The sequence below is a fragment of the Populus alba genome, chromosome 1 (assembly GCF_005239225.2).
Source record: "Populus alba chromosome 1, ASM523922v2, whole genome shotgun sequence".
Classification (NCBI taxonomy): Eukaryota; Viridiplantae; Streptophyta; class Magnoliopsida; order Malpighiales; family Salicaceae; genus Populus; species Populus alba.
The window spans coordinates 47140358-47160809 of NC_133284.1; the positions used below are offsets into that span (position 1 = coordinate 47140358).

At 34.2% G+C, this 20452-nt stretch overlaps 1 protein-coding gene and 1 pseudogene across 1 annotated transcript; one reads left to right on the forward strand and one right to left on the reverse strand.

The window, feature by feature from the left end:
- The first annotated feature begins 10902 nt into the window (after nucleotides 1-10902).
- Nucleotides 10903-14462, forward strand: LOC118054859 (G-type lectin S-receptor-like serine/threonine-protein kinase At4g27290). Its single transcript, XM_035066624.2, has 7 exons — nucleotides 10903-12206; nucleotides 12306-12434; nucleotides 12851-13011; nucleotides 13110-13320; nucleotides 13458-13695; nucleotides 13776-13926; nucleotides 14003-14462. The coding sequence occupies exons 1-7, from the start codon at nucleotides 10928-10930 to the stop codon at nucleotides 14306-14308; spliced, it is 2475 nt and encodes an 824-aa protein (XP_034922515.1). The 5' UTR covers nucleotides 10903-10927; the 3' UTR covers nucleotides 14309-14462.
- A 1631-nt stretch (nucleotides 14463-16093) lies between these two features.
- On the reverse strand, nucleotides 16094-19874 carry LOC118054853 (G-type lectin S-receptor-like serine/threonine-protein kinase At4g27290; annotated as a pseudogene).
- Between the last annotated feature and the right edge of the window lie 578 nt (nucleotides 19875-20452).

Consider the following 20452-nt stretch of genomic DNA (forward strand, 5'->3'; position numbering starts at 1 on the left):
AGGTTTCTTCTCATTATCCTCAAGTCATTTTTATCTAATGGTAGCCCAAAAATCTGTCCTTAAAGGAATATGTGGAGCTACATGCTACATTATCAAACATATCTATGTGTGGTAGACAAAATTGTCTTTAGGGCTAGTCCGATTTAAATCCCTAAAGTCCATAAAAACTCTAATTTTATCTTCCTTTTTAGATACTACCACTATGTTGGACACACTCGCAGATACTTGACTACTTCTAGAAAATCGGCGTTCCATTGTTTTTCAATTTCTGCCTTTATTCGGATTAGTCCTTCTTAACCTTTGCTTAACCGACTTGCATCCTTCTACTAGTGGTACCCTATACAAACCAGGCATATCCTTGTAGGACCAAGCAAAAACATCTACATAATTTTGAAGTTGTGCAATCAACTCTTCTCTTTCTTTAAGGGTGATCAAAGTCCGTATCTTCAACTCTCTCTTGATTTCTTCATCGCCCATATTTATGGTTTCAAGCTCCTCTCTAGCGGGTTTTCAAGCTTGTTCATGTTATTAATTTTTGTGAATCCCCTAATGTTATTTTCCTACCATTCTTCCTCTTTTACAACTAATATGGATTATTTAAAGTCCGGCCATTCATTCTCAGTGTAAAGTGCAGGTGTAGTTATGGACGATTCGCTTTGAAAAGGAAAGTGATGTGTAAAAACACCAAGATGAACTTTTGAAAAGACATGATCTCATTAAAGGGAAAAGTTTTAAAAAAACAAAGATAAAATCCCATTGACATTTGGAACCTCGATTTAGAAAGTTGAAAAAGGAAAACAACACAATATCATGATCAAACAAGCATTGTTGATTAAATTTTGAACACCAATGGAGTTTCTTGGGTCTCCTAATTCTGAAACATCTCTCCCTTGGCTAGCTTTTGAATTATGGTCTTGAGATTCAAGATGCTTTGAGCTTAGGCTTATTTGGATGCAAAAAGATATTATGGAGCATACATCCTAAGGATAGGCTCTAGTTCCTTTATGTGAGACATTGGGTAGGTTTACTACTTGGTCTCTAAAGAGGGTCTCTTATTGTCCTAGTGATCACCCTCGTAAAGGCAATATAGGGGTTCAGCAGATAGTGGGATGGCACGTGTACTAATCACTATCAGTCTAAACACTCAGCAAAGAGTTGGGGTTTACACAAACTTAAACCTTGACTCAAGTCATAAGGCAAGCTGCTAGTTCCCCACTTAACTTAAAATTTAATGTGTGTGCTCTCCAAAAAGAAAATAATAATAAAGTGATGAATGACTACATCATGTATGACAAAATGTAAAGATACATGCTAAAACTTTTAAACAAAGTATCATTCAAAGTAAAAAAAAAAAAAACAACAACAACACATAGCATAATATATTCTCAAAGTTTGAAAGACTTACCTGCGAGGCAGCGGCTGGTGGCGAAGTGTGTGGGGACAATGTGTGGCTGTTGTGGTTTGGAGGTTAGCTCTTGGTTTGTTTGGTTGGCAGCAGGGAAAAGAGAGTGCAGGGGAGCTTTATCGGCTGAAAGGAGAAGGAAGAGGGCTTCCTTGGGCGGTGGCTCCTTTTTTTCAAAGGAGGGTGTGCAGCCGGCTGGCTTAAAAGAGATGGGTTTAGGGTTTTGTGGATGCCCTAATTTTTTTGTCTTCAAATTGCTCTCCTCCAAATTCTCTCTTCTTCTTTTTTTATTATGACTGGAGGTTCACTTATATAGAAAATCTCTATATGTGCTATTCAAGGAAATATTGCAATAATTATTGCAGAGATTGTCTTCTATAACCAGCACTAACAAATCCCATATATATGGTATTTTATATTGCATTGATTATTTTCTATAACCAGCACGAATCAAATCATATATCTATGGTATTTTATATTGCAATAATTATTTTCCATAACCATTACAAATCAAATCATATATCTATGATATTTTATATTGTAGTGATTATTTTTCATAACTAGCACAAATCAAACCAAATTATTTATGATTTAGTAATTACCTCCTTGACATATTGCTTCCTTAATATTAGTCATGATGCTCTGGGTTATCGCCACATGTAAACCCTTATTATTGTTTTTTTTTTTTTTGAAAAATTTATCAAAACATAGGTAAAAAATTGGGTGGCAACACTTACGAGGTATTCAACAATGTATGAGTGTGTGATATTAAAAGAGAGAAATATTCATTTATAACAAAGTTTAATTAGTATACTTACTAAATAAAAGGTCTCAGTTCATCACAGTTAAATAACACATAATTATGTGCTTGTCTAAATTCTATTTTAGACAACTATCTTCCCTTAACAGCATTTTTTGCTGCAGATCGTGTAGGATTGGAGAATGTTGATAAGTTCCCACTTAAAGGCACTTCACCACCATCATCATGCCTTGGAACATGATTGTTTTTTGTTCTTAATTAAAGCTAAAAATAGTACAATATAAACATTGAGATCTCTTCAGCAATATAAGCCTCATATATTGAAGCCCCAACATTTGCCTTGTTTTTAACTTTTTTCTTAAGGTTAAACAAGCACCTTCATGGAATTAAATGAATATTTTTAATTATAAAAAACAATAAAAATAAATTTTTAATTACATTGCATGTGTAATTTTTAACCTCTTGACTGAATATATCCACCTATACTAAACTAGGCCTCTAACTTTTGCCTCAAATAGAAAATGTATATGTAAATGCTCCCATGAATACATTTAATATCCCTTTTGACAATAAATCTAAATAAGCTAATTGTATGGACGATGGAGGGAATATTATCTCAAGTTTGCATATTGTCTGGACGATATTCGTTTCAAGCCTCTCAATATGTTGTGTCTACAACTTGTTGGATCAACTATCTTTAAAGAAATGACTAATCTCCATGAATGCATTTCATATCCTCTTTGGTAATAAATCCTGATATTCTAATGGAATAAGTGTTTGCATAAACATGTAGTAGTCATGATTCTTCATTCTATGCAATTTGCAATCCTTCAAATTAACCAACCTTGATATGTTGAGGCAAGTCCATCAGGAAAACATAGACTCTTAAGTCATTGGTAGACAAATAGCTGTGCATTTTTGTTTAAGGCAAAGTTTTCTTTAGAATTTACGACCCGTGACCCAACATAAACCAACTCCATATTTTTACAATGACAAAACAAAGCTATAGTCATTCTATTCTTGATGTTGTCTTTTGTATTTCCTTTCATGTCCATAACCGTGTTGAAAATGTTCTCAACATGTTCTTTTCTATGTGCATGACATCAAGATTATGGCGAGGGAGATTGGTTTTCCAATAAGGAAACTCTGAAAAAATAGTTCGCTTTACCCAATTATGGGTCAAACCAAAACCAGAAACTTTTGCTTACCGGATTGGAAACCAAACATAATGTCATCGCACTCTAACACCATGTCATACAATTCTTCACTTGAAAGATGCGATGGTGCAACATCCTTTTTAACTCTACCTACAAAAAAGTCCTTTTTGTTCTTTCTGTACCTATGATCCATTGGCAAGAATCGCCAATAGCAATAAAAAAATGCTTTATCATCATTTGTTAGTGTGAATGCCTTATTATTTTTTATATTGTATGAACATGCTAGTTTTCCATGCATGACAAACATCTATATTCCAACCTGGACTATTAGGATTAGGTATAACTATAGATAAAAACATGAACTTTGGCCTCATATACATCCCTGATAGCAAGTTGTAAATCATGAGTATAACCAGTGAACAAGAATAGGGAACAACAAATGACCCAAATGGATTGAATCCGTCTGTATATAATAACTTAAGATGCATGTTCCTTAATTCAGCTAAAAAGTGAGGATGCATATTGTTAAAGTGTTTCCATGCTTTACCGTCGAAAGGGTGCATCATCACTCTATTCACCACATCATGTGATTGGTGTCATGTCATGTGTCCAACAGTCTTTGGTGACATGAATAACCTTTATAGTTTAAGTGTGATTGAGAAGTATCTAAGTTTTTTATGTGTGACAAGAGTCCTTTCCCTGTCAGTTCTGAGTTTATAAAGAGAAATGTCCAAATGTTTTGTATTCAGCCAGCTCAGCATTTTCAAGGTAATACAACATGTATAAGTTTGAAAATATGTTAATTTTCTGGTATCCTAAACTGAGGGGTTTCATCATAGACTTTACAGCATATAAGTTCTCTTTCAGCTTATTCCTTTCAAGTAAAATGCTTCTCACTCATTCGATAATTCTGTTATAACCCACCTCACTCAACCCATGATCCAACTTGATGGTGAACACATGTGTAACAACCGATAATTTCCTAAGATTTATGCAACCATCTCATAATGGTTCGTTAAAATCTTTTAAAAGATAAAAAAAAACCTTATCACATTTGCATTATGTTCATCTATGATTGGACATTGACCAACATGACACTGATTCATTCTCATCGCATCCATAATCATAGTCCTATAAGGATTAGTGCTGTCATCTACACCTCCATGCACGTTGATAGTACTAGAAGTTGACCCAACCATCCTTTCTACCATAGTCTCGTAAGAAATAAATGGTTCTCCATGTGCATAATAATACAAATATTCGTCCATGAACCTTTTTTGTAGAAGATGCATCGTTAGAATATCTGGATCGAGAAACTTTTTTAGTTTTACACCTATTGCATGGACACCTGATACCACCTCCACTAATATTTATTGGATTAGATATTGCATAATTAATAAAAACTTAAATCCCATTACAATAATCCATCATCTGCAATCCTTGGGGTGAATCTTGATATATCCATGAACAATCATCCATCAATTCTATCAAACCTATATCAAATAATGATGATAACATATATTAATTAACTTCGTTAACTAAATAAATTCGCAAAAAAATTAGTTTAGCTCAAGATTATTCAACCTATTTTCATACTTCTTTTAATTCATTATCAATTATCTATGTAGTTACAAATTTGTACACATTTATGGAAATTACAACTTGAAACTAAAATTGACAACATATAAAATGGACCCATTAAACAAGTCATTATTTATTTCATTGCAAAACAATTAAGTTAGTAATTCAACATAAGTTTCAATAATTTACAAACAAATATAATTTTACAAAATCTAAAACAAGCATAACATGTACAAATCATAAATCCATACAACAAGTTTGTTTGAGAAAAAATAATAAAACAAGTAAACACTTAAATAAAATACATGTAATACAAAAATATGCAAAAAAAATTAATATTTTAGCCCTCATTCCCCTTCGAGTCTTATCTCTTTTCGAACGCTCCTTTGAGCTCTTATCTCTTGAATAGTTCGCATTCGAGCCCTATCAAATTGTCCCTACAAGACATTTTATTTTTTTCACCTGGGTAAGTCACCCATCATAATCAAACCTCTTTCAAAACTCTTTTCATCTTCCATTTGGGTTGGTTGCCCATTACATAAAACCATTTTTAGAAATCGTTGCATTTCTCGCCACCTTCAAAATCTTCCATTTTGGGCTGGTTGTCTATTACAATAAAACTATTTTGAGAAATTTTTGCATTTCTCACCACCTCTAAAATTTTCCATCTAGGCAGGTTGCCCATTACAGCAAGACCACTTTAAAAAATCTCTGAATTTTTCACCACTTTGAAAAATCTCCGCATTATTCACCAATTTGAAAAATCTTTGCATTTTTCACTTGGACTCGTCGCCCATTACAACAAGACCAGTTTGAAAAATCTCTGTATTTTTCATCAATTTGAAAAATCTCTGTATTTTTCATCAATTTGAAAAATCTTTGCATTTTTCACTAGGTTAGGTCATCCATTACAATAAGACCACCTCAAAAAAGAACCTTTTTTTTAATTTTCTCTGGGTAGGTCATCTATGACAATTAGACCACTTTTAAAATCTCTTAATTTTCAAAAGAAAAATCTTCTAGTTTTTACTTTGAATGTGCTTTCTAGCCCTTAAAAAGATTTATCATTTCTCAATATGATGAGTTGATCATCATCTCATTCTTCTTTTTCTTCTTTAGAATGCTTACTACCTAAAGTCTCTTATGAGACTTTTTATCGTAAGCATTGTAAAGAGAGGAACAACTGTCATAACCCAATTTTGGGTTATTCCGCAAAATTCATTTTTTTTTAAATAAAAATAATAAAAAATAATAAAATAAAATAAAGATTGATGACGTGAAGAAAGAAAACAGGGGAAGATTCCCAAAAATACAAGCTACAATTTTAGAAGAAATTCAAGGCCTATTTGTACCCCATTATACCTAAAAAATGGAGAAACAAATGCAAATTCAAGGTCAAATTAAATGATTATTGGATAAATTTGCATAAACATTAAGTCCAATGACATAATTAAATTTTTAATAGGCAAATTTCATTTAATCATGGGCCAAATTGAATTTTAATTATGTTTAAAAATTAATTTGGGTCCAATTAAAGGATTTAATTAAGTGTAAGGACTTAATTATACTTTAAATGGATTAAATTAATTTTATTTGGGGCTTAATTGGTGAAAAATTAAGTTTGGGAGCCTAATTTGGGCTTAATTGAGAAGATTGGAATTTTAAGAGACCAAATGTAATTTTAACCAAGTTAATTGATTAAAATTAGAGGCCAAATTGCAAGAAATTTGAAGTTTTTAGGTCAATTAGGGGCTAAATTGAAGAAATTCGTAGCCAATGACCAATATGCAAAAAGCACCAAACAATAGGGGCTAAATTAACAAAAACTGGGGTGAAATTAAAGAAATTGAAAGTTTAATGGTCAATTAAGGGTTCAATTGAACAAATCCGAGACCAAGGACCATATCACAATAAGCGCGTAACTTCAGGGTTCCAATTGAAGTTCATCAGGGGTTGAATTGCATTAAATCAAAAGTTTAGGGTCAATTAGTGGTTCAATTGAAAACAATTGAAAGCTAGAGGACTAAATTAAAAATCAGTTAAAATCCTAATTCAAACCTAAAACGATGCCATTTCATAAAAAAAGGTCAGACGACGTGTCGTTCAACACTATTCATTATCTTTTTTCCAACTGCATTTAATGTACATAACGTCCACTAAATTTGCCAAACTTGCACGAAACTAATCACCAGAAATCTCTACACATTTTGGTATGGTCATCACCGGCTCATTGGCAAAGAAATTGATGTGGCACCACCCCAAATAGGCCAACTCAGGCAGCTTGCAGTTGTAGATTTGACAGTGCACCATGCTTACTTTAAACCAACGGTTGAGATCCTTCCTAAATGAATTGAGGGCTGCAATTTTCTCTATTGTAGACAAGATTGCCCTCTTCCACCGCATATAAATAGAGTTGGATATCATGGCATGAGAGGAAAAAATCGGGTCCAAAGTCAGCCAAAAAACCAACTCTTTTGGTTTTTGCACAGTCCTCTCTCTTCTTTCTCTCTCCGTCGTGGCCTTCAGCCACCACCACTCTCATCACGGGTCTTCCCACCATCAACTCCACCATAGGAAGCCAACACAACCACCAACCGATCACCAAGAGCCATCGTTTGTTTCTCTCTCCTCTCTGCAGCCCCTCCCATTTTCTTCTTCTTTTGCTTCCTCTGCCAGCAGCCACTATCTCTACCACAGCCTCAGCCACCGTCCTCATGTCAGCCCCTCCCCGTCTCGACCAGCCAAGCCTCCATTTAGGCACTTCGACGTCAGGTAGCGCGGCCCCTCTATTGCTATTACTATGTTGCTGCATGCAGAACGAATTCTTGTTTGCATGCAACATAATTACTTTGCATGGTTGCTAGGTCGGGTCACAAACCATGCGGGTCTGGGCTGCACCATTTGGGTCCAGCCTGGCCCAAAAAAACAAGAACAGGATTCATTGGGCGAGATCAGTCAAACCCAAAGCTCCTAGGCTCGGCCCAGCCATGCATATTTAATATAATAATAATAATAATTATAATATATATTATAATTTAAAAAACAAAAAAAATCCAAAAAAAATGCAAAAATCATTTCAAAAAAAATTGTGATTTTCTCAAATATTTTCTATCAATTTAGCATAATATCGGGTTGTATATTACATTATAAAATACAAATCTGGTATTAATATACCCGGTTTTCTTCAAAATATTTCAAAAAATAAGAATTCAAAACATTTTAAAAAAAATCTCAAATTTTTTTAAATTAAGTTCCCTTTTTTTTAAAAAAATAAAATTGTCTCAATAGTTTTGGTTGAAAAAATTATCATCTTCAAATTTTGTCAAAAATTAAGTCATGTTCTTACAAATTATCAAGATTATATTTAGATCCATGAAATCAATAAATTTAATTCAGGCTAACTTCTACACGATTTAATTTGAATCTTGAGTTAAATAAATAGTTAGATGGCTAGATTTTTAAAATTAATATTTTAAGTCAATTTAAATAAAACAATTAAAATATTCTTCACGTTTCTTAATATTTATTTTTATATTTAAAGAAATATATAAGTCCGTGGCATAGCATGGACTAACGAACTAGTGTAATTTAAAATCGATCACGTATTACAAATTACCCAACATATCCATATGAACACAAACAAATATAGTTAGTATAAAAATCATACAGATTAATAATTGTCTGCTGTTAGTTTTTCTTGACTGGGCGGTGTTTACCTGTAGGGTTCTCCATGAGGGGAGAGGGATCTACGATTAGACATGAAGGAATGGAGGTGGCCTCTTTTTTCTTTGGCTGATCTCAGCTTTTTTTGTTTTCCCTTTGTTTTAGGACTTTTTCTAGTCTCTCTGTTTTCTTTCTAAGTTTTTTTTTTTTTTTTTTTTTTTTTCAATTTTACCTTTCGCTTCTCTCAGACTACTCTCCTCTATTTCTTAGTTGTTTTCTCCTCTAGTTTATATATAACTTACTGTGCTTACCTTCTTATCTAAATTTATTTCTCTTTATCTTTACCCTTTTTTTCTGTATATTTTCCTTTTTTTTTTTATAAAAGATTTTATCTCTTCTTTATCAGAAATCAAAGTCCTATATTTATCTAGGTCCCTCTTTCTTAATCAATATTTCACTCTCTTATTATTATTATTTTATTTTTGAGTTTTTTTTCCTTTTCAAAAAACATATTTAAAAAATGGAGTGTTAAAATGGATTATGATAGTTTCTCTCTATTGTACAAAGACATTGAATTTTTTTATTTTATTTTTTAACTTTGTATAGTAAATTTGTAAAGAAAATTACACTAAAAAATGAAAGAGATCATTTTAGGATCCACACAAATGAAAATAAAAAGGATCAACTTGGAATCCTCACAAATAAAAAAAAAAAGAAGGATCATCTTAGGATATACACATAGCTAAAAATAAAAGGATTAATTAGGGATTCAAGCAAGTAAAAAAGAAATAATCAACTTGAGATCCATACAAATGAAACTAAAATGATTAACTTGGGATCCATGCAAATGAAAATTAAAGGACAAACGTGGGATCTATACAAATATATAAAACTAAAAGGATCAACATGGGATCCAGCTCAATAAAAAAATAATGATTAAATATAAAATTGTTTGACAATAATAGAAGTTTGATAAGAGATAAGATGCATAGTTTCATCAATGAAATTAATTTCATATTGCAACTATATTTTTTTTAATAAAAATATCAACAATAATACTAATAATTCTTCAACATGTATGATTATGTCTTGCTTTAAACATTATCATAATTCTTCAACATGTTTTAAAAAATAATATTCATAATTACATTAATGTGAATAATAATAATAATAATAATAATAATAATAATAATAATTAACTATCAAGTAGAGAATAATAGGATTTTTTAATCAATAATCATAGGCTCAATTATTAAAATTAAGCACTCTTCCAATATAAATTGCTCAAACACCTTTTCCTTGTCTATTATTCCTTTTGTCAATTATTGATTCCTTTAATAAAAATTTAATGTGACACAAGTAATTCATTACATGTTCCTTTGTTTATCAAAAGCAAACATATTCATAGAATACATTTAAACACTGAAATAAAAATACACATAACATTAAATATTACAAAATACATATTAAATTAAAAATATAATTAATTTTGATTTAATTTAATTTTTAAATAATTAATTAAAATATTAAACAAAATTTATAAAATTTCTCACAGCATGCATTGTATATACTATCATTTCATAACTATTTGAATCACGAGGAGTCACGAGGAATTCAGGCTGCATGTATTTGGTTAATGTCTTAATATATAATGAAGATATAGAAATATATAAATGTATTTTTATAATAATTTTGAACTGAATTTTTATATTTTTTAAAGTATTTTTATCTTTTTTATTAAAAAAAAAAAAGAAGTAACAAACGCAACCCTAAGGCGAGAGAACTGTTTTTTTTTTTTTTTTTTTTTTTTTTTTTAAGGATGACAGGGTTACTACATCTGTCCTCATGAAAGCATTAAGGCAAGAGTGGTGAAGAGACATCAACTTCGACGCATTCAAGGGAAATCAACTAGTCACTAGACTCCTTACCCACGAGTACTCCAACGCCCTTGTAATCCGGCAACCCTGGCTGCCATTTATTTTGCCGTAGGTATAGCCGTAGTTATATGTACCTTTCAGCTGTCACTTGTAAGCGAAGAAGTTCAAAACCGATTGTCCAAGTTTCAGAGAGTTTTCACCAGCCTTTATGAATGCAAAGAAAAGTAAGCGTGCAATAAACAACAGTGAAGGTTATATGGGGGGCCACTAGGAAGAAATGAAGGTAACCTGTTGCTGTCTATCAACACTCAACAGTGACCTAACTTAATTAGTGTGTCCCGTTTTCCAATTCAAAGTTCATGTTTCCCAAGTCTATAGTACTGCAATCATGCAGCTAGCCAACAGTACTTTTTTATTTTTTTTGAGAATGCTACAGGATTTATCTCCATAACCAGAAAGGGATTAAACAGCTTGAACATTAGACATCATGAGTATGTTCCTTGCACTTATATTTACCAGTACTAATGTACTTATTTTCCTGTTGAAGTTCTCCACCGCCCTTGACAGCATTAGTTCATCAGAATCAATGGGTGATGGAAAGACATTGGTCTCCGGAGATGGAACCTTTGAACTGGGTTTCTTTAGTCCTGGCTTTTCCAAGAATAGATACTTGGGAATATGGTACAAGAGCATCCCTGGTAGAACCACTGTTTGGGTTGCAAACCGGCTTAATCCTATCAATGATTCTTCTAGCTTGTTGAAGATAGACGACACCGGAAATCTTGTACTTCTCAGAAATAACAGTGATATTGTTGTTTGGTCTTCAAATACAACAATAAAAGCTCAAAGTCCAATACTACAACTTCTGGATTCCGGGAATCTGGTCTTACGAGACAAAAATGATGGAAATAATGGAATCTTATGGCAGAGTTTCGACTATCCATGTGATACAATGTTACCAGGAATGAAGCTTGGGTGGGACTTAAGGACAGGATTTGATCGTTATCTTTCATCTTGGAAGAGCTTGGATGATCCATCTCCTGGAGACTTTACTTGGGGGGTGCAACCAGAGGGTAACCCTGAGATAGTAAGCTGGAAGGGCTCAAACAAGTACTACCGGAGTGGCCCATGGAATGGAATTGGATTCAGTGGTGCCCCAGAGATAAGGCCTAACCCATTTTTTAGTTTCAGTTTTATCTCAAACGACAAGGAACTGTACTATACATATAACCTCAATAATAAATCTATAATCACGAGGATAGTCTTGAACCAAACAACGTATCATCGTCAGCGATACATATGGAGTGAAGAAACTCGAAGTTGGATTCTATATGTTTCCGTGCCCAGAGATTACTGTGACAATTATGGTCTTTGTGGTGCAAATGGAAAGTGCATTACTAGTGCCATGCCGGTCTGTCAATGTTTAGAAAAATTCAAGCCGAAGTCACTAGAGGCATGGAACACCATGGACTGGTCTCATGGGTGTAAGCGAAATAAGGAATTAGAATGTCATAATGGTGACGGGTTCATCAAATTTGACGGGCTCAAATTGCCGGATGCTACACATTGTTGGGTCAACAAAACTATGAATCTCAAGGAATGCAGGGCTAAATGCTTACAAAACTGTTCTTGTACGGCGTATACAAATTTAGATATTAGAGGAGGGGGCAGTGGCTGTGCTATTTGGTTTGGTGATCTGATGGATATCAGACAGGTTTTGGCTGGAGGCCAAGAACTATATGTTCGGGTGCTCGCCTCAGAAATAGGTATGTGAGTTAATAAGCCACTGAAGTTAAATCATTTCCTTGACCTCAGCTTCTTTAGCGGATTTCTAACCATATATTCTTCATTTAACATTATCAAAGCTGACCGTGAAGAGGCTAAAGCTAAACCTAAGATGAAGATTGCAGTGATAACTACAGCTACCATTTTCGTGGTCTTGGGGATACTAGTGGCCAGCTATTGCCTCTGGAAAAGCAAGGCAAAGTGTGCAGGTAAGTTGCTTAGACACTTTCACTAAATTAATGATCATCTGGCGTGCTTTAAATTTCTATTAGGGTTTTCAATGAATGGAAACAATAAATAGTTTGAACAATTTATTTCTACATGGTGGACAAATTTTCGTGTATCCTGTGAAAGAAATTTGTTAAATGTTCCTCGATCAGTAGAATTTCAGCACCGAAAATAACATGTTAGCAGTGCCAGCTGCTGTATTTATTGCTATGAAAGGAGCCAATTTACCTGAATCAGTACATCAGCTGGACTATCAACACTTTTTCTAGCTATAAGCATTCATGTTTGGCATCGCATTTCATTTTAGTATCAATTCACAGACGTCATCAGCTAAATAGGATTGATCTAATGTTCTGATCATTTTCAGCTCATCTAAAAGTTTATTTCCCTGTTCTAGATAGAATGCAAAACTACAGGAAAAATGATCATGAGATCGATGGTGGACAAAAGGAAGACTTGGAGTTACCACACTTTGAGTTCACAGCAGTAGCTAATGCGACCAACAACTTTTCAATCAACAATAAGTTGGGAGAAGGCGGATATGGACCTGTCTACGGGGTAAACATTATAAATATTTAGCAAACTTACTACAAGAGAACCTAGGCATTTTGTTTCATGCAGAACAACACAAGTATTTTATAAACATTATCTTTTAGGGTATGCTAGAAGATGGACAAGAAATTGCTGTGAAGAGGCTGTCAAGGAGTTCTGGACAAGGATTAAATGAGTTCAAAAATGAAGTGATACTGATTAAAAAGCTTCAGCACAGAAATCTTGTGAAGCTTCTCGGTTGTTGCATTCAGAGAGAGGAGAAAATGCTGATTTATGAATACATGCCCAACAGAAGCCTGGACTCCTTCATTTTCGGTGAGGACCCCTAGTAACCTAATAAACTTAGTGGCCTAAAAATGAAAAGAGGTGTTATAGGTTTTTGTTGCTATCGAATTTGTTGTTTTGGTATTCAAATAGCAGTTTGGCCTGATATGAAAACATGACTTTGTTAGATCAGACAAAAGGTAAACTGCTAGACTGGTCCAGGCGTTTCAACATTATCTGTGGGACTGCGAGGGGGCTTCTCTATCTACACCAAGATTCCAGATGGAGAATCGTACATAGAGATCTCAAAGCAAGTAATGTCTTACTTGATAATGACATGAATCCAAAAATTTCTGATTTTGGTTTGGCTAGAATGTTTGTGGCTGGCCAAACTGAGGGCGAGACAAGCAAAGTGATCGGAACTTAGTAAGACATCTAATCCATGAGCTAGATTTAACATTCATATACTAGCATTTATGTGCTCTTATTTTAATTGCTTTCTGCAGTGGTTACATGGCGCCGGAATATGCTACTGATGGTCTATTCTCAGTGAAATCTGATGTCTTTAGTTTTGGTATCTTACTGCTTGAGATAATAAGTGGAAAGAAAAGTAGAGGGTTTTACCATCCAGACGATAGTCAAAGCCTTATTGGACATGTAAGTATTGAGGGTTAAATTGCTTTGTTGTATGTGATGAGTTAAAGAATGACAAAAAGTCCTTCGTATGTGTTAGGCATGGAGATTGTGGAATGAAGGCAAAACATTAGAGTTGATTGACTCACTGAGAGATGAGTCATACAACCCGTCAGAAGTGATGAGATGTATACACGTTAGCCTCCTCTGCGTGCAACAGCATCCAGATGACAGGCCATGCATGGCCTCCGTAGTATGGATGTTGGGAGGAGAGAGTGCACTGCCTAAGCCCAAAGAACCAGGTTTTCTTAATCACAGAAGTCCGCACGAAGCAGGTTTCACTTCGAGCAAGGTTGGATTATCTTCAACCAATGAGATTACTGCCTCACTCTTAGAGCCTCGGTAGCTAATTGCCGAATCAAATTTTCACCAATTTCATAAAGTGTAGAATGTTAAACTTATATGGCTTTATCTGGTTAGCTAGACTGGAATTATATTAAGGTCTTGTTGAAAACTTTGGAGCAGGATGATCAATTGTTCTTATTGTGTTTCTGAATTATGTTCAGAACAATTTGTAATCTCTCTAAAGGGATTGTTATTTTCCAATAAACTTCTGTTCTGTTTTTGTGTTTCCCTTAACAAGGTCTACCCTGCGAAGTTCATATGTAAAAGCGTTACAGAAGACTATAGGCTCAGATATAATTGTCTTGGATTTGCTATGAATTCTGATATTAGGAAATGGAAAATTGATAGAGGTCAGAATCAGATTGATTTTCAAAGTTAACATTTCTGTCATTGAATTTAAGGTTATTCACTAGGAATAGCATTTGAAGGAATGCCAGTCAGGGTCTCAGCACATAAATATCTGTGAGGCCATAACATGGTATGAAGCAATGCTTAAAGCAAAGAAACAGAGACTATAATGAGATTAGTAGTTTTTAAAACAATTAATTGTTAATGAATTACCTATACAACAGGCTCAATTCATAAAAGTGTAAGGAAAATAAATTAAAACCATAGTTTTAGGAAATAAATTGAATGAAAATTGCATTTGTTATCACAAAAAAATATCAGTGATGTAGCCGGGCAGGAAAAAAGTGAATGTTTTGAGCAGTCAAATAGAGATCTGCCACTGTTTGATGGGATCTACACTAACAAATCATGCAGGTAAGATATATTTATGGACCTGTTTAAATTAAACCCAATAAAAAATCAAGTCATGATAAATCAATAATTATAACTTTTGATCTAATCATTAGTTAAGTTCAAATTTTTCAAGTGATTTTAAAAGCCTAGTTCTGCAGTGGTATAAACATTATTGTACTAGCCAGTTTAGTAATTTTTTCTTGATTTTTCTGGATTTTTTAAAGTTCTTTGTGCTTCAGAACAATTTGTAATCTTTCTAAAGGGATTGTTATTTTCCAATAAATTTCTGTTCTGTTTTTATGTTTCCCTTTAGAAGGTACTAGCCAGTCAGGGTCTTAGCACATAAATATCTGTGAGGCCATAACATGGTATGAAGCAATGCTTAAAGCAAAGAAACAGAGACTATAAAGAGATTTGTAGTTTTTAAAACAATTAATTGTTAATGAATTACCTATAACAACAGGCTCAATTCATAAAAGTATACGGAAAATAAATTAAAACCATAGTTTTAGGAAATAAATTAAATGAAAATTGCATTTGTTATCACAAAAAAATACAGCAAGGCCATAATCAAAAATATCATAACCTGATGGCAGTTAAATTGTAGATTTCTTGATGCATGTTGTGCAACCTTGGAATAGTAAAATATTACAATATTTAAGTATAGTTGGTAATTAAAGGGTGCATGTATATTTGTTGAATCACATTAAAAATTGAGTTTGTAATCTCTCATTCCTTATCTTTTTATTTTAAGCACTTTAAATATATTATTAATTATTATATTATATGTACTTCATATATTTATTTGCATTATTTAACATAAATTAGTGAAACACTTAATCCACCCTTCCTTTAAGTATTATTATTTTCTTATAATTAGAAGAACAGTTTTTTGTCCCCTCATGCGCTCTCACTCGTTAAAAGGAAAAAAGGCAAAAGCAAATTGTATTAGGTAAAGTTTCTTAAAAAAAGAAAAGAAAAACTGAAAACGTGCATCTATCCAAATTCGGGTTAAGGTAAAAGCAGAATGCATTCAAAACCAATCAACCTGAAAACTCAATATACCTTTAAATAGGTTTAATGACTTCTGCGAGTGGAGGAACTGAAGATACAAGAACTCAAAAACTTGTGCACAATCAACTACCGAGGATACAAGAGTGAGGCAGTAAATTCATTGTTCGAATATGATTCAATATTGCTTGATGAAGAAGATGGTCCGAACGGACCGCTACCCTTAAAAAAGCCAGGTTCCTTTGGCTGAGGCAGTGTATTCTCACCTCCTAGCATCCAAACCACGGTGGCCATGCTTGGCCTATCATCAGGATGCTGCTGCACACACAAGAGACTAATGTTTATGCATCTCATGATCACTTTTGATAAGTTGCATGACTCTCCCGGAAACGCCTCAATTAAGTCCAAAGGTTTTCCATCTTTCCACAATCTCCATGCCTAGAAAAGATAAGGAACTTTCCGTCATACACCTGCTCAGTACACGCAAGTAAGAAATTGAAACCTTGACACTTACATGCCCAATAAGGCTTAGGCTATGGTCTGGATGATAAAATCCTCTACTCTTCTTTCCACTTATTATCTCAAGCATTAAGATTCCAAAGCTAAAAACATCAGACTTCACTGAGAAGAGCCCATCAGTTGCATATTCAGGAGCCATATAACCACTGCCGAATGTCATTTAAACACAAACACATAAATGTAAGTACACTAGTATTGCATCTGGCTCATTAACAGATTTCTTATGTTTGACTCTACAGCAAACAAATTATGTGCTTTGTTAACAAAATATAAAATAAAAATAATAAAGTATGGCATGTAATTGGTAAGTGCTTACTAAGTCCCAACAACTCTGGTTGTGCTTCCTTCCGTCTGGTCTCCACCAAACATTCTGGCCAAACCAAAATCAGAGATTTTTGGGTTCATATCCTTATCAAGTAAAACGTTACTTGCTTTAAGATCCCTGTGTACAATCCTCAATCTGGAATCTTGATGAAGATACAGAAGTCCCCTAGCAATACCACATATAATGCTGAAACGCTTGGACCAGTCTAACAGTTTGCCTCTTGTTTGATCTGTCAAGTGTTTGTTAGTGCAACATGCCACTTAAACACTTAGAAACAAGGTTGATTGTATTAAAATCAAAGACGTACGTAACGATAGGACAACAAAGCTTGTCTGGTTTAGAAAAGTACCGAAAATGAAGGAATCGAGGCTTTTGTTGGGCATGTATTCGTAAACCAGAATTTTCTCTTCTCCTTGAATGCAACAGCCAAGAAGTTTTACAAGATTTCGGTGCTGAAGCTTTGTAATCAGTATAACTTCATTTTTGAACTCATTTATTCCTTGTCCAGAACTCCTTGATAGCGTTTTTGCTGCTATTTCTTGGCCATCTTCTAGAGTACCCTAGAAAATGGCATCCCAAAATACTTATCTCAATAAAACTGGGCACTAGAAGTTAATATAGTCATTTTGAGAAATTTACCTTGTACACAGGTCCAAAACCACCTTCTCCTATCTTGTTGTTGAATGAAAAGCCGTTGGTGGCATTGGCTATTGTAGTGAACTGGAATAGGGGTAGCTCCTAGTCTTCCTTTGGTCCACTATCTATGTGGTCATTTTCTTCTCTGTTGCCTCCTGTTTTCTCAGACAGTAGAAAATGGGAATCACGTACATGATAAACGAGGAGAAATGAATAATGAGCTCAGATTTTGATTGTTCAGATCAAAGATAGCAGTTAAGACAATGATTACAAAACTGAGGCAACACTGAACTTCACTCAGTAAGTTTCCTGAACGTTGCGACAATGATTACAAAACTGAGGCTACTATCTAATCATGTAGTTATTTCAGTTGTTCTCATTGTAAATCCATTGAACCTTCTCGGCTTCTCTAAAGTCTAACCAACGATAAGCTCAAAGCCAGTTAAAAAGCTTCCTTTCTATTATACTCGCAAAAAACAAAATGCTCATTTACTGAAAGCATTCAAAGTAACTTTACCTATGAGTTTTGCCTTTCTTTTGAAGATGTAATAGGCGACCAAAAGAATCCCGCAGGCCACGAAAATAGATAGTGCACTTCCTACTGCCATCTTTATCTTAGATGGGGCTTTAGCCTCTACATGGTTGATAAGAAAGAGACAGAGAGAAAGAAATATAGTTACAATACAGCTAAGAAACCAGAGAAGCTGCAAAATGATGATTAAATATAATATAGATGCTCATGGATTAACTAAGACTAAGGATAAGCACTCACTTGATTCTGAAGCATTCATGCGAATGTATATTTCCTGCCCCGCAGCTGGAAACTGTTTAATATCTATCAGATCGCCAAACCAAATAGCACAGCCACTGCGTTCTTTAATATTTGTAGCTGTATATGCCATACATGAACAGTTTTGCAAACATTCTGACCTGCATTCCTTGAGATTCATAGTTTTGTTTACCCAAGAATTTGTAGCATCTGGCAATTTCAAACCAACATATTTAACGAATCCATCTCCCTTCTGGCAATCTAGTGGCTTATTTCGTACACACCCTTGAGTCCAGTCCATTGAATTCCAACTGTCAGGTGATTTAGGCGTGAATTTTTCTAAACATTCACAAACTGGCGACTGGCTAAAGATGCAATTTCCATAGGCACCACAAAGATTGTAAGTGTCACAGTAATCTCTCGGCACATTTGAATAGAGTACCCATGTCTGATTGATTTCATTCCAGGAGTATCGCTGCCGAAAATAGGTACTTTGGTTCATAACTATCCTCGTGATTAAAGATTTATTTTTGAGGTTGTATGTGTAATAAACCTCCTCTCCGTCGTCGACAAAATCAAAATATACAAGTGGATTAATCCTTAACGCCGCCTCACCACTGAACCCGATACCATTCCATGGCCCGCTTCTATAGTACTTCTTGGATCCCTTCCACATAAGTAACTCGGGATTACCCTGTAGTTGTGTTCCCCATGTAAAATCTCCAGAAGTTGGATCATCAGGGTTCTTCCATGCTGATAGCCGCCGATCAAGTCCAATCCGTAAGTCCCATCCAAGCTTCATTCCTGGAAGCAATGTATCAGATGGATAATCAAAACTCTGCCACAAATAGCTTCCAGAATTGGCATCTTTCTCATCTCTTAGGACCAGATTCCCAGAATCCAGGAGTTCTCCTATTGCACTCTGCGCTGCTTTCTTTGAGTTTGATGACCAAACAACAGTACTATTGTTGTTGCTGACAAGTACAAAATTTCCTGTGTTGTCTAACATCAAGAAGCCAGAGGAATCATTGATTGGGTTGTTTCTGTTTGCAACCCAAACAACAGTTCTAACTGGGATGTTCTTGTACCATATTCCGACATAACGGTTCCTGGAACTTCCAGGACTGAAGAAACCAAGCTCAAAACTTCCATCTTTCGAAACTAAGGTTCTGGTCCCTCCATCACGAATAGATTGAGACAAAGTAAGTGTATTAGCTGTATTACAGAATCTAGAGAATAGAAGGAGTAGATTCGCAATAATAATTAGCATTGAAGAAAGAGTGTCCATTAGCAACTGGCCAGGAAAACTTTGAACTATTTTGCTTTCTGTAACAGATGGATTACAGGTACGGTTTCCAATCTACAAGGGTCAAAGTAACATAGAAGTGGACAAGTCGTATTTGTTTGCGCAAGAAATTGCTATGATCTTTCTTTCCTTTCTTTTCTCTTTTTGAAGATGAAAAAAAATATATGGGGGGAAATTTATGTGATCAAGAAAAGGAAACGGTTAGGATAGCAGGAATCAGAACATCAGATATACAATTAGTGTTTCAAAATATTAAACAAAATTTATTAACTCCATAAATATTTGGATGACGAGGAATCACGAGAAACTTAGACTATATTTGATTAGTGTCTTAATAGTTATAAGGGATAGTTATAGAAAAGAGCGAACATGTTTGGTTGTAGGAATAAAAATAAATATATTTGTAAAACAGTTTTAAAATGAATTTATAATATTCTAAAACAAAAATCGTAAAATAACACTTACTCTTTATCTTAACTATTTTTATCAGTTTTGTTTTTTTAAGAACAACCAAACACAATTATTGAAGTATGACAAGGCTACTAATCTGTCCTGTACGGAAGCATTAAGGCAAGAGTGGTGAACAGACATCAACTTTGACGCATTCGAGGGAAATCAATAAGTCACTAGACTCACTACCCATGACTCCAACGCCCTTGTAATCCGGCAACCCTGGATGCCACTTATTTCAGCTGTCACTTGTAAGCGAAGAAGTTAAACTTTTTCTGCTTTCAAAATTCTTTATAAAAGGGAGGGTGAAGGATGAGTTCAATATGTATTTTTTCTAGATTTTTACACTCTCTTCTGATGGACTATTAAAGAACATTGTAGTTTGTTT